This window comes from Danio rerio, chromosome 2 (genome assembly GCF_052040795.2).
Source record: "Danio rerio strain M-AB ecotype USA chromosome 2, GRCz13ab, whole genome shotgun sequence".
NCBI lineage: Eukaryota > Metazoa > Chordata > Actinopteri > Cypriniformes > Danionidae > Danio > Danio rerio.
This window is the reverse complement of record NC_141022.1, coordinates 59,460,342-59,474,829: the sequence shown is the minus strand read 5'-3', so window position 1 is coordinate 59,474,829 and position 14,488 is coordinate 59,460,342. Positions and strand designations below refer to the sequence as shown.

The following is a 14,488-nucleotide window of genomic DNA, read 5'->3' as shown; positions in this document are numbered from 1 at the left end:
CTGGACACGCCCACTTTTCTGACTTTTTCCAAAGTAGAGGTGTGAAAACACCCTGCTAAAACGAGGGGGTTTCATAGCCCTTTAAGACTAATGATCACAGGAGTAAATTACATGTTAGATCTACAAATTCTAATTATATCTTGCATTTATCTTATTGTAAAAAAATCACACTCCTGATCTTTGGGGTCGTTAAAATCAGAAACAATAAACAGACATTTCTAGAAGTGGCACTCTTCCAACAAACCAAAAAATGAATACATTTGGTTCTGCATGGTGGCTCAGTGGTCAGCACTGTCGCCTCACAGCAAGAAAGGTCGCTGGTTCGAGTCCTTGCTGGGCCAGTTGCCTATTCTGTGTGGAGTTTGTATGTTCTTGTGTTGGCGTGGGTTTCCTCCGGGTGCTCCGGTTTCCCCCACAGTCCAAACCAGGGGCGGAGTGGCCATCTGGCAATTCTGGCAAATGCCAGAAGGGCTGGAGCATCTTTTAAATGTGGGCCGGTCAGCTATTTAAAATTTTTTTTTTCATATGTATTGTTTATTAAATGTAGGCAGCTTTTATCTCTTGCGAGATGTGAATATTATGATGATGATGGTGATAATAGTAAGAATAATAGTAAATGTTAAGGATCGGCTCAATCGGCAACAACCGGCTTGTTTCGAGATGGGCCGACCCAATCTGAGGTTACGCAGACGTAATCAAAATCTGACAAGAATGTCAAACAAACAGTACGTGCATCACAAGCTAATTGTCAGAGATAGACCATAAAAAGGGAAAGGCAGTCAAGTCAGACATTGCCAAATACATAAAAGTTACTAAACTAGTCTCGAAATGGGGCAGTGCAGTGGCGTAGGTAGTGTAGTAGTAGGTAGTGCTGTCACCTCACAGCAAGAAAGTCGCTGGTTTGAGCCTCATCTGAGTCAGTTGGTGTTTCTGTGTGGAGTTTGCATGTTCGTGTGGGTTTCCTTCTGGTTTCCTTCACAAGGCCAAACACATGCTATAGGTGAATTGGGTAGGCCAATTGGGAATTGGGTAACCCAGTACTGGGTTGCAGCTTTGAAGGCATCCACTGTAAAACATACAGTATGCTAGATAAGTTGGCAATTCCCAGATTAATAAAGGGACTAAGCCGAAAAGAAAATGAATGACATAATTGCATGTAATGGGTTGTTTTTGTTCCAGTCACATACATTAAATGTTTAAATATCTCTTAAATATGTACTGCTTATATAATTTTACCATCTGTACACCAATATAGGTAGTGAATGTGCGTGTCCTTGGGTGGGGCTGTGTCGGTGTGGTAATGTGCGCTGGTGTGGCTACAATGCCAGGGCTGATTTTTAGTCCCAGTCCGCTTCTGGTCCAAACACATGCGCTATAGGGGAATTGGATGAACTAAATTGGCTGTAGTGTGTGTGTGTGTGTGTGTGTGTGTGTGTGTGTGTGTGTGTGTGTGTGTGTTTTTGGTTGTTTCTCAGTACTGGGCTGTGGTTGGAAGGGCATCCACTGTGTAAAACATATGCTGGATAAGTTGGCGGTTCATTCTGCTGTGGCGACCCCAGATTAGTAAAGGGACTAAGCCAAAAAGAAAATGAATAAAGTTAAATCCAGTGGTGGAAAGAGTACACTTTCTAGATCTAAACCTTTGAATCATATCTCTGTAGACCCCCTTAGAAAATGAACAAAATATATCATTAATATAAGAAACAAAATCACATAACTTTAGTTCAGTCTTCGGAGGAAAAGTCATTTTTATTGCTATAATTATGATTTCTGTATAGATGTTAATCCAACCTAAAAGAAAACTTGAAAACAATCATAAGTTTGTCAAATAGCAAATAGTGGAGCTCTGCAGCCATCTACTGGTGAAAGGGATGATATTAGACTTTAGATTAGGGAACAAAAACACTAAACAATTTCAAATTATCCATATTACCCTAGAGAATTTTACATTAAAACCTGTTTTTGTATAATATATATTCATTCATTCTTTCATTCATTTTCTTGTCGGCTTAGTCCCTTTATTAATCCGAGGTCGCCACAGCGGAATGAACCGCCAACTTATCCAGCAAGTTTTAACGCAGCGGATGCCCTTCCAGCCGCAACCCATCTCTGGAAATCATCCACACACACACATTCACACACACACTCATACACTACGGACAATTTAGCCTACCCAATTCACCTGCACCGCATCCGCATGTCTTTGGACTGTGGGGGAAACCGGAGCACCCGGACGAAACCCACGCGAAGGCAGGGAGAACATGCAAACTCCACACAGAAACGCCAACTAAGCCGAGGCTCGAACCAGCGACCCTCTTGCTGTGAGGCGACAGCACTACCTACTGCGCCACTGCCTCTTATAATATATATATTTTATATATATATATTATATATATATATATATATATATATATATATATATATATATATATATATATATATATAATGACTTCTGTATGAGTGATGACACAACTACTGTACATATAAGCGCCAATATGCTGTATTTGTGCTCATAAAGACACCCACGTTGGCTTTTTCTACATTAAAATGTTACTATATTGTATTTTAAAACAACTGCATTGTCCAATTGACTTTTAAAATTTTTTTTTTTTTACAAACATTCAAATGTTGTATTTCAGAGCACAACAAAAGCAGTGCATTGCTTCAGTAGGCTTCTTCTACATTCAGACACATTCATATGTCATGTTTTGAACAGCAGAACAATTAGAGATGCAACATTATAGACATTGGTTGTACCATTATATAGTCTGAAGAATAATGATGGTTTTACGGTTATCACGTCTAATGTAAATTCAAGCTTTATATTAGGGAAGTAGCTATTTAGATTAACTGTTGTAATCATCTGCGTTCATGCATGCATAATCATTTTAATAATAACTCGCCTATCATATCTTTTGTTTGCATTGCACTGAAAGGCACGCACAACTTACCATGAGATGTTTTGTACTATGTGCACTTGGAAAGATGCAAGTGCGTTGCTCCGCTTTTGCACGCGTAATGTCATTCTTACATTAGAAATAACAATCTTGCAAGCGGAAAAGACAAGATATGGGAACGATCGCTGCTATAGTTAATCCGGTACTATCATGCGTAGTAGTCCTGGTGTACATATTTAGAACATTAAACAAGCGCAAAGTTGGCAACTTGTCATAACTTTTCCGCGCAACAGAAATGCGGCTTAGAGAAGCCTTTACGATTAATTAACTGTGACGAATTAAAGCGCAGTTAATAGTGAAATCAGCTAATCGTTGCATTCCTATTAATGATTACAGTGCATAGTACAAAAGCCATTTTCTACAAAACATGTCCAAATGTTTTCGGCTGCCCGCACCACTCACTTATGGTGACTATGATATGCGCAGCCTCTGCAGCCGCCTTGTATTGAACAGACGCACGGTGCTTCATAACTATAGCTGCCGTTTTTCGACTGAACTAAATTTATTTTTGATGTCTTGTCACACTATTTGGAGGGCCGTAACAAACTGCCCCGGGGGCCAAGTTTGGCCCGCGGGCCGGCAATTGAGTAGCCCTGATTTACACTATTAACAAACCATTAACTAGGACTTTTAGCTTAATAAACTACTAATTAAGTGCTTACTAATAGCTATTAAGATAGTAGCTGGGTTTAGGTATTGGCTAGGATTAGGGATGTGAAGAGGTCGTACTGTACTTTATAAGTGCTAATAAACAGTTATCTTAATAATAAAAAGATAAAAGGCCAGTAGTAAATACTGTGAATGGTCACTTCAACTAAAGTGTTACCAAAAATACATAAATAAAATATATACACTACATTTGAATTTACCAGGGGTATGAATAATTTCGGGATTGACTGTACATATTTAAATCAACCCAAAGCTGCACAAATGTAGAGTAGAAACATTTGTTGACCAGGTGAAATTACTTTTATTTAAAAAAAAAAAATTATATTTTGGTTGTCTGGGGTCCCCAAAGAGCATGGGTATATCTGAATGATTGCAGTATTTGTCTCACAGTGTCCTGTATACAGTCTATGTGATTATGATAATACACATTTGCTGTTGTCTTACTTGACGAATGGCCGTGAGATTGCCAGAACGGTGCGGATGAACCAGGTAGGATGTGCAATGATCAGACATTTCAGATTCTTCCTTAACCTGGAGGATCACAGAATAAAGAAACTCAATGTCATCACCTTAATACAATAATTGTCAAATTCCATACCAAAAACAAATTCTTGGGTCCAGAGTTAAATAAATCCTTATTAATTACCAATGACATCATTCAAATTGTATTTAATATAAAGGTGACCTATTATGCCCCTTTTTGCAAGATGTAATATATATATATATATATATATATATATATATATATATATATATATATATATATATATATATATATATATCTATGATGTGTCTAGAGTGTGTGTGTGTAGCTTCTGCTTAAAATATCACACAAAAATATCTGCCCCTTTTAGGCTTTGATTCTAATTGTGCTGTTTTGGTGACTGTCGCTTTAAATTCAAATGAGACTGTGCTCTTTTAAAAAGAGGGCGGAGCTACAAATGCCTGTGTCTCAGCATAGTGGCAGGTTCAAAAACAAGACTGACATCCTATGCTAATGAGAGAGAAATGGTCACCAGTGGGCGGGGCTTTCCCCCTTTGATGACACATAAAAAGTGATAATGTCAATTAAAGTGTTTCTGCAGACTGTTTTAATCAAGTATGAAAATAAAAAAATAGAATTAATGCATTTTTACCATTAGAAGCTGCTTATATTCACACACTGCTGACACACAACTGTGTTTAAACCCTTTATAAAATAGATTTTTGCATAATAGGCGTCCTTTAATGAAGAATCAGCTCTGTCTCAGTGTTGCTTATGCATGTGTGTGTGTGTGTGTGTACTTGTTTTAGTGACATATCAGGACACAAATCTGTATAATGACATGGGTATAAATACACAGGTATTACAAAAAGGAGGTGAAATATGAGAACATTGGTGACGTCCTAATTTTTCAAAAAGCTTATAAATCCCACAGGATGAGTTTAATCAGAGAGTAAAGCTGCAGTCTCCTGTGATGGTTGTGTTTAGGGGTGGGGTGGGATGAGAGCAATTCAATATATGGTTTGAACAGTATAAAATGAATGGAAACCTATGTAATGTACCCACTTTTCACAAAAACAAACGCGTGTGTGTGTGTGTGTGTGTATGTGTATGTTTGTACCGTCTTTCGATCATCTGGTAGCATCTCTTTAACCAGCTGATGCCTGGCATTCTCCTGCGCGGCGTGGCTCCATTCAGATAGATGATCATATAGTCCTCAGCAACCAGCGCCTCCAAACTACTGATCACATACCTGCACACATACAGTAATACAACTCAAAATAAAGACGAGCAATTCCATGCAAATGTCAACCATGAGTATTTTTACCGTAATTGTCATAATTATAATTTAATTTTTTTGTGTAGGCTTGTGTTTTACAGTACTGCAAAAACATTCAAAACTGTCTCAGTCAATGCTTTCAAACAATTATATTTGATTTTGTGAAATTGGCATTAGTGTGACTTTAGTACAGGGGTGGCCAACCCTGTTCCTGGAGAGCCACCTTCCTGCAGATTTCAGTTGCTACCCATATCAAACACACCTGAACCAATTAATTAGGACCTGAACACCACGTGATAATTACAGGCAGGTGTGTTTGATATGGGTTGCAACTGAAATCTGCAGGAAGGTGGCTCTCTTACTGTCGCCTCACAGCAAGAAGGTCGCTGGTTTGAGTCCCAGCTGGAGCAGTTGACATTTCTGTGTGGAGGGTGCTCTGGTTTCCCCCACAGTCCAAACACATGCGCTATAGAGGAATCGGGGAATAGGGCTATAGTGTATGAATGTGTGTGTGTGTGTGTGAATGAGTGTGTATGGGTGTTTCCCAGTACTGAATTGCAGCTGGAAGTGCATCCGCTCGGTAAAACATAAGCTGGAACAGTTGGCGGTTCATTCCACTGTGGCAACCCCTGATAAATAAAAAACTAAGCCGAAGGAAAATGAATGAATGAATTATTATGTTTTTAAAGGTATCTTTGTTCACTTCCGGCCTCTTCAAGACACATTAGTCTGTGCTATTTGAGTGTAAATGCTCAGCACACTGCTTTACTTTGGCTACATAAATAAACTGTTGTGTTTGTGTCTTACAGGAAGAGATTCTCCATGATGTAGTTGTAGTCTGCGCAGCCGCTGTCAGGCAGGTAACAGGCCGCAAACACAATGATGGCGTTCAGTCCTTCACCATAATAACCTGTCAACACAAGAGAGTTGGCGGGACTGAAAGTCAAGGTCAATATGTTCATTTATCCCTTTCTGTTTCTATACAAATGACCTTGGATTTTATATATACAGCTGAATTCTAACTTGATTTTTTTCAACACATTTCTAATCATGATAGTTTTAATAACTCATTTCCTAATAACTGATTTATTTTTTCTTTGCCATGATGACAGTAAATAATATTTGACTAGATAGTCTTCAAGATACTAGTATTCAGCGTAAAGTGACATTTAAAGGCCTAACTGGGTTAATTAGGGTAACTAGGCAGGTTAGGGTAATTAGGCAAGTTATTGTATAACGATGGTTTTTTTCTGTAGACTATCGAGAAAAAAATTGCTTAAAGGTGCTGATAATTTTGTCCTTAAAATGGTGTTTAAAAAATTAAAAACTGCTTTTATTCAAGCTGAAATAAAACAAATAAGACTTTCTCCAAAAGAGAAAATATTATCAGACATACTGTGAAAATTTCCTTGCTCTGTTAATCATCATTTGGGAAATATTTAAAAAAGAAAAGAAAAAAACTCAAAGGGGCGGCAAATAATTCTGACTTCAACTGTATATATGCGCATGTATGTGTGTACAACTTTTGTTTCTGCTTATTTGATTGTTTTTCAATGTTTTAATGTTTAATTAATAAGTTTAAATTATGCATGCTGCATTTCTCTCTCTCATTATACAAGAGCATATTGGATGAAAATTGTTAAAGGGGTGGTCCCGAATGTAATTTTAAGGCTTGGTTGTGTTTATAAGATGCACAGCAATGTGTGCTCATGTTTCACTTGAAGAAAATCACATATATATTATTTCATATATAATACTTTGATTATATACAGCTACTCTGCTAATATATTTCCTAGTTCCTCTGAAAGGCCCGCCCTCTATTGACTTTGATTGGTTATCTATCATAATGTGCTGTGATTCGCAAATCGGCTCCACGTCACGCCCTACAAGCATGCACTTTTCTGCTGTGTAAACAGTCAGTCAACCTCATGCCCGCTCTCTAAAATAACATCAGACAAATGTCTGTAACAAGTGAAAATGGGGTGCGGCTCCTGTAAGAGAGATCGCCATTGTGTGTGCCTGTGTGTGTGTGTGTGTGTGTGTATGAACTGTCTGTAGACGCATGTAACAGGAGAAATGTATGTGCGTGGGAATGATGTTTATTTTTCTTTGATGCTCGGATTAAGTTATTTTCTGTAATATACAGTGACACTGTTAAAAAAAAGAATAAAGCACGAGATGTGGGATGCGACCTGTGTGAGCCTTGATTGATTTTTCTGCTGCTACATGAGTTAGCTCTACTGTATTTTTTTTAACTCAACACGTTACACGACGTCTTTCACATATATTGGAATATGCATGTGTAAGTAATATGAATCGTTCACATATCTTTTGCGAGTTCATTATCTGAGATGTAAAACGCATGGAAAAGCTGCCTATATAGAGACGCTGCACGTGCTGGTGAAGTGTGTGTGTGTGTTTACAGCAGTTTGACTGATAAATATGAATTTGTAGCTAAATCGTTAGCGGTGCCAAACAGCATTTCCCGTTGTTTACATGTTTGCTACAGCATACCGTTAACACTAGACACTGTACATGTCATGATCAATTTTAACAAATAAAAACACTTACAGGTTGTGGCTCAGAGTTCACAGCTTCTGCTTGTTGGAGCTCCTCTTTTAAGGAGATTTTAATCAAATCCAGCTATGAACTAGGAGAGATTCTGGAAGCTGTGCTTTGTCAAATGCTTGCTATATATTTTATGATTCTCTGTAACATAATTAATATTGAACTGTAAGCACTCCTGTCTGTGTCATGTCCTTTGGAAGCCAAAATACAGAAACAGAGAAGCTCTGTGGAAATAGCAGCGTTTACACGGCATTTTCTCCCTCTGCTGTAACATTACAGCGCCTCTGGCCACGACCCTCAGCTGCGCAGTTTGTGTGTACGGTAAAAGTATGTTTGTGATCTCACAGGCCCGGATGTTTTTTTTTTTTGTAGTCTCCAAAGTTCGTTTATTGTAGGCTTTGCTAAGCGAACTCTGTAAAAACCAAGGTCTCCCTTTGCATTGAACTTGGAGCATTTTACATTCAGAGATGCTGTTTATGTTCACACAGCTACATTACACATCAACTAAAGTTTAACATATGATATCGTAGTGGACCACCCCTTTAACCTTTTTAATTAAAAAACTTTTCAATAAATGAGTAAAATAGGTTTATTAAACAACTGTAGACAGGGTGTGAACTATTTACGGTTTTAACTAACTAGAACTGATCTCCAGAAAATCTAGAAACAGGGACTCAGCAGCTGGTCTAAAACAGGATGGGGTTCAGATAAAATCAAATTGTATACATTATGTGGGAGCGGTACAGGAGTCATTTTAAACAGGAGCGGGGTGAGAGTGGGAGTCATTTTACAAGGAGCGGGATGGGACAGGATTATTTTTGAAACTTTGGTCTGGGAGTGGGATGGGACAAGATTTCTTTCTGTGGGAGTGGGACGGGACAGGACTGAGAATTCACTTCCATGTCATCCTCTACTTTGTGTACATGCTTAATGAAGTCTATGTGTCCTTGAAGTCTTCGATGGTTATATTCTGTGGGTAAATGAGTGTAGTTATACGCTTATATTCAGACGAGCAGGTAAAAGCACACTGACCTCCATGTGTGACGACGCGCAGGTACGGTCTGATCACCTGCATGTCTATTCTGTGTTCCTGATCCCCGATGATCACGCTTCTCCACAGACGCCCTGTCCCGTCACCATCATCTCCACCTGGACCCTTCGCACTCGCCACCGGAGTGTCATCTTTACCATAACATGTAGAAAATTAACATTAACATACTAAAATAAAAGACTTAATTCTTAATAAAAGCAACTTCTTGTTCACGCTTTAAAACTTTAAAGTTATGATTTTTCTGTTCTTCGACCCCCAGATACTTAAAAAAAAAAGTGCTTAAGCACAATAGTGAAGTAAAAACAGGTAAAATCCATCAGTGGAAGAGACTGACCTTCCCATTCCAGCTCGGTGCCGTTGTTGGCAGAGCCAAGAGAGTCGTCATCCGGCGTCTCGATGTCGTCAACGTTTATGTCCAGATCATCTGGAGTTTCCAAAAAGTCGTCAGAAAGGACTGAACCTTCGCTTTTGTCCAGCGACAGGTTTATATCGGGAGCGATCAATGTGCGGCGCTTCTGTCTGACAGAGTCCAGATGATCCGCCGTTAGAGCGCCGTGATGAGCTGAAAACATTAGACACATTAAAGTCTGCATGAAGCAGAAGCTGCAGACATTTTTTTTTATTTGTTCGTATTGTGATGCAGTTATTCATTAAATGAAAATATATATTTAATATAAATATTACATGAGAAAACAGTGGGCGTGGCTTTTTTTTCTACTGCGAGCTGATTTTCTGTTTGTTGTCAAAACTGACAGCTGGAGGGGCGTGGTTAAGTATGTTAGCCACGCCCAATACCTCAGACAGACCTAGGGCTCTATTTTGACGGTCCATGCGCAAAGCGCAGGGTGCAAACGCTTTCAGGGCAGTCAGAATCCACTTTTGCTAATATAAGGGCGGAAAAATCCACTTTGCACCTTGGCGTATGATCTAAAAGGGTTGAGTTTATTTTCTTAATGAGTTATAGGTGCGTTTTGAGAATAAACCAATCAGTGTCTCATCTCCCATTGGCTTTAAAGGCCAGATGTGTCGCACCATTAGCGCATTTGCTATTTACATGACGTAAAGTAAGTGTAAGTGGAAAAACTGAGCAATTTACTAGCAAGAAAACAGTTAAACAGAACATCTACAGCGCGAGAATGAACGATAAACTATTAACTTTCACTTTTGCTCTCGTAGTTAGGGAAATCTTGTATGCACTGACATCAATTAGCCTATAAATAATTAATTTCGTTTGTTAAGCGCAAATATTCATTTCAAAACTATTTCTAAATTCAGTTCTAATTTCCAGCAAACGAATAAATGAACAATAATAATGAAGTGTGCTCAAAAACCTGAGTTATATCCTAAAACATATGCTCTGCCCCATATGATCTAAAACCTGACAGGTGGACAAATCTAAGCTTGTTTTTAATAAAACAAATATAAATATGGATATAATAAATAATACTGCTAATAATAATAACATTATACAAAAGCAAATTGAATGAACTGAAAAAGCCTCCCGAGATGAAGAAGGCATTAAGGCAGTTTTTTTTAATATTTATGTAGGCTGGAAAATAATATGTTTTGTAATATTTTAATCCTTTATATTTATATCCTATATCTATTCTTATTATATCCTATATATGTCCTTAATATTTTAATTCTTTTTCATATGTAAAGATATTTGCGTATTGCTCTACATCTTGTGTGTATTAGGCAGTGTGTAAGTGAGGTGCATAACTATGCTTTGTTTTAGTCTATTGAAAAATCTATTATAGTTTGTCAAAATAGGAAAGCGCCAGCCGTGCGCCTCAGAACACCTTCCTTTTTGGACCAGAACGCCTATGGGCGCACATATGAGCGCAAACGCATTTGCTATTTAAACAGGGTGGCGGAAAACGTCAAAACAACTCTTGCGCCAAGCTGAAACTAGCAAATAACAATTGCGTCGTGCCTTGCACCTCGTGTATGATAGAGCCCCTAATCTGAGAATTTAAGTGCATTTTCAGATTTCAATCAAAGATTACAAGGGCAAACTATGTTTTTTTTTCTGAATGACATGCACAGATGAATTGTTCACCACAAAGCGAGCAATGTGAGCTAACAAAATCAATATGGCTAGTTTTGATTTCATGTGTACTTTAATGAGAAATATGAAATAAAATCCAACACTTCTGAAATCAATTCTTAAGTTTCTTCAGCTTTATATTTGAGAAAAAAAGACTCCTGAAGCAGAACACAGCAGTGCTATTTTAATGTTATTTACAGACAAAATTATTAGATAATTAGATAATTTTCTTAGTTCAAATATTTCCCACATGATGTCTAATGCTGTGTTCACACCAGACGCAGAACGCGCGGATAAATCGCGCTATTCGCGCGTAAATAGCCGCGTGAACATTTGAGTTTACTCGCTTCATTCACGCGTCAAACCCCACTTCATTAGCGTGTCAAATTCACTTCAGAACAGACGCGAATTCGCGTGATGGGCAGGGCTTCTGTCTGCCCGAAGACTCTAGCTTCATAGCTAAATGGCTAACATGGATTTTATGAAGAAAATAACAGTGTTTATGTGCTTTATAAAGACTGAAAAACAGCGTCGATTCGTTTAGGGTCGTGTCTGAGTCCACTACATTCTTTCAGAGGTGCAGCAGCTCTGTGAGCTCATAAACTCCTCCAGAAACTGAACCTGGATGACTGAGGCTTTCAGCGGTGCTTCTGACTGAGCCAAGCCGAGTTTGATGAACTGTCGGTGAAGGCTGGAGGATTTCCCTCGGAACACCGACAACAGGTTCTACGTCACAATCACACCCCCACAAGAGCAAGTTTCTGATTGGTTAACGCGGCGCGAATGTACGCTGAAGTTCAGATTTTCGAAATCAAGAGATTCGCGTGAAACGCTCGTTAAGCGCGTCAAACGCGCAAAACGCTTAATTCGCCCCGCGCCATTCGCGAAATTTGCGTCATTCGCGCCGCGCCATTCGCGCCGCATGATGTCTATTCGCGCGTTTGCATTGACTAAACATGTAAATCACTCGCGCTTGACACGCGTGCCGCATCTGGTGTGAACGTAGCATAACAGAGCAAATACATTTTTCATAATATTTACTATTATATTTTTAGTCTAAAGTCTCATTGTCTTGAGTTTGACTGGAATAAAAGTAATAAAAACCAATCCTTAAAGCAATACAATAATTTTCCACTAACAGTCAGACTGTGTACACCTTTTTTTTGACTGCACTTCTCTATCTGTGCCTGCATGTGTGTATTGTGTGTTTTTCCTATTACGTATACGTATTACTGTCAACATTGCTAATTCTTTATTGTCTTGTATGTTGTTGTATTTTGCACTGTCTGGACACAACACCTACGCTTGTCACTCATCATAGTACAGCTGCTGCTGATGATGTGAAAATGAAGGTGATTTGATTTGATTTAAAAGCTCAATATTATTAGCCCTTAATAAATATACTTTTTGACTGGCTACAGAGCAAACAACTGAACCTAAATTGCCTAATCAACCTCGCAAAATAGCTAGTCAAAGGGTTTGTGCGGTCATCATGCTAAAAACTTATGTTCAACAACAACAATCGTCATTTAACTTTCGGCTTGACTGGTCTCAGCTTGTTAATAACACACAAATCAGAAGCACTAGAGAACTTACAGTTGTCAGTGAGTCCGTCTAAATCACCATCTTCAGGAAGAGGTCTGTGAATAAACACAAACATTATTATAGACAGATGACCATAACACTAAAATATACACATTCATCATCATTTATAGACAGAGCCAGACATAAAATCCCAAACACACCACTCTGCTGAGCCACAATCACTGAGTGTTGAGTTAATCTGTTTATTATAATGTAATGTAATGTGTATTTAAATAGCGCATTTATTGTGTATGGCCATACACTCAAAGTGATCATGAGGGGAGTCTCTCCACACCACCACCAGTGTGCAGCATTCACTTGGATGATGTGACAGCAGCCACAGGACAACAGCGCCTGTGCTTCACCACACACCAGCTATAGTGATAGAGCCAATCCAGTGGATTTTATCAGTATTCTTCTTCTTAATTTTTATTTATTCACTTTTTTTTATTTATTCTTTTATAGTAGATAATTATTTGATGTCGATTGTTTATTGCCATTCTTAATGTCACTGATTGCTATTGTTATGATATATTAATTATATATTTGACTGTTAAATGGGGTTATATTTAATGTTGTATATTAAGATAAAAACATGTAAATTGCATAACAATAAAAATAAATAAGCCGGACGATCGGGTTGTCGTGGTCCTGATCTTCAACCACCACCTGTTCCACAATGCACCAGCCCCTTACAGCACCCCCTGCAGGAGTATAGTCAAACGTCACTCCTTCGGGCTAAGCCTGGCCGAGTTCCGTGGGAAAAAACCCGGCTACCAAGCACTCACATACGAGCCCCAACCCCAGGCCTGGCTCTAGAGTGGGGCCCCGACTGTGCCATACTGGGCAAGTCACGGTCTTTAATGTTATGAAACTCATAAGGGATTTTTGAAACTTTGGGTCATGGCCAAAAGAGCAAGATCTCAGGAGCTTTGTCACCCATAAGGAGCTCAGAGTAGAGCCGCTCCTCCTCCACATCGAGAGAAGTCAGCTGAGGTGGCTTAGGCATCTGTTTTGGATGCCTCCTGGATGCCTACCTACACGAGGAGGCCTCGGGGAAGACCCAGGACACGCTGGAGGGACTATTTTGGGATCACCCTGGAGGAGCTGGAGGAAGTGTCTGGGGAGAGGGAAGTCTAGAGTTTTCTCCTAAGACTGCTGCCCACGCGACCCGGCCCCAAAAAAGCAGTTGAAAATTAATAAATGAATGATTTCCTTATAATAATGAGCTGTATCTAAACCCATAATGTGCACTTTTTCATTTGTTTTCTTCTCATTATTTTTAATTTATTAACATATTTTTTATTTATTCAGTTATTTATCTATCTATTTATTTATAGCAGGTCATTGTTTAATCTCAATTGTTAATAGTCATTCTTATGTGTTACATTATATATTAAGCTTTTACACTGAAAAAAGTGTTGCATGCAGAACTGTTGCAAACTATTTATTTGTGTTGAATTTAAACAAACAAATTAAGTTTAACAATGTTCAACTTAATTTGTTTGTTTAAATTCAACACAAATAAATTGTTTACAACCACTTAACGTAAAAAAATTGAGTAAATCCAAGGAATCATCTCTGAATAATTTTTTTTCAGTGTATTTGTATTAAGATAAAAACTAAATTGTTTAAGATTAAAATTAAATCAATAAATAATGAATAAATAAAAAAGTAATGAATAAATAAAATCAATATAAAGAAAACATGGTCACACTTTACAATAAGGGTCATGAGTTAATGTTAATTAATGCATTTACTAACATGAACAAACAATGAACAATACATTTACTACTGTATTTGTTCATGTTAGTTAACGTTAGTTCATGAAAATACAGTAGTTCAT

At 38.2% G+C, this 14,488-nt stretch overlaps 1 protein-coding gene across 5 annotated transcripts in view; it reads right to left on the bottom strand.

Moving 5' to 3' along the window:
* atcayb (ATCAY kinesin light chain interacting caytaxin b) overlaps positions 1-14,488 on the bottom strand; it is a 49,622-nt gene that overhangs the window by 21,786 nt on the left and 13,348 nt on the right. For 4 of the 5 annotated variants that reach the window (XR_015479184.1, XR_015479185.1, XM_087241760.1 and 1 more), the window contains 6 exons: positions 12,655-12,698; positions 9,343-9,570; positions 8,990-9,139; positions 6,197-6,299; positions 5,231-5,362; positions 4,071-4,157 (listed from right to left, as the gene is read on the bottom strand). Coding sequence is in view for 2 of the 5 variants with exons in the window: in XM_087241760.1 (XP_087097886.1) it covers positions 4,071-4,157; positions 5,231-5,362; positions 6,197-6,299; positions 8,990-9,139; positions 9,343-9,570; positions 12,655-12,698 (744 nt within the window). In the remaining 3 variants the exon portion in view is untranslated. Of the gene's footprint in view, positions 1-539; positions 872-3,686; positions 4,158-5,230; positions 5,363-6,196; positions 6,300-8,989; positions 9,140-9,342; positions 9,571-12,654; positions 12,699-14,488 lie in introns of those variants that run through there. The other variant, XR_015479186.1, reaches the window with a different exon arrangement.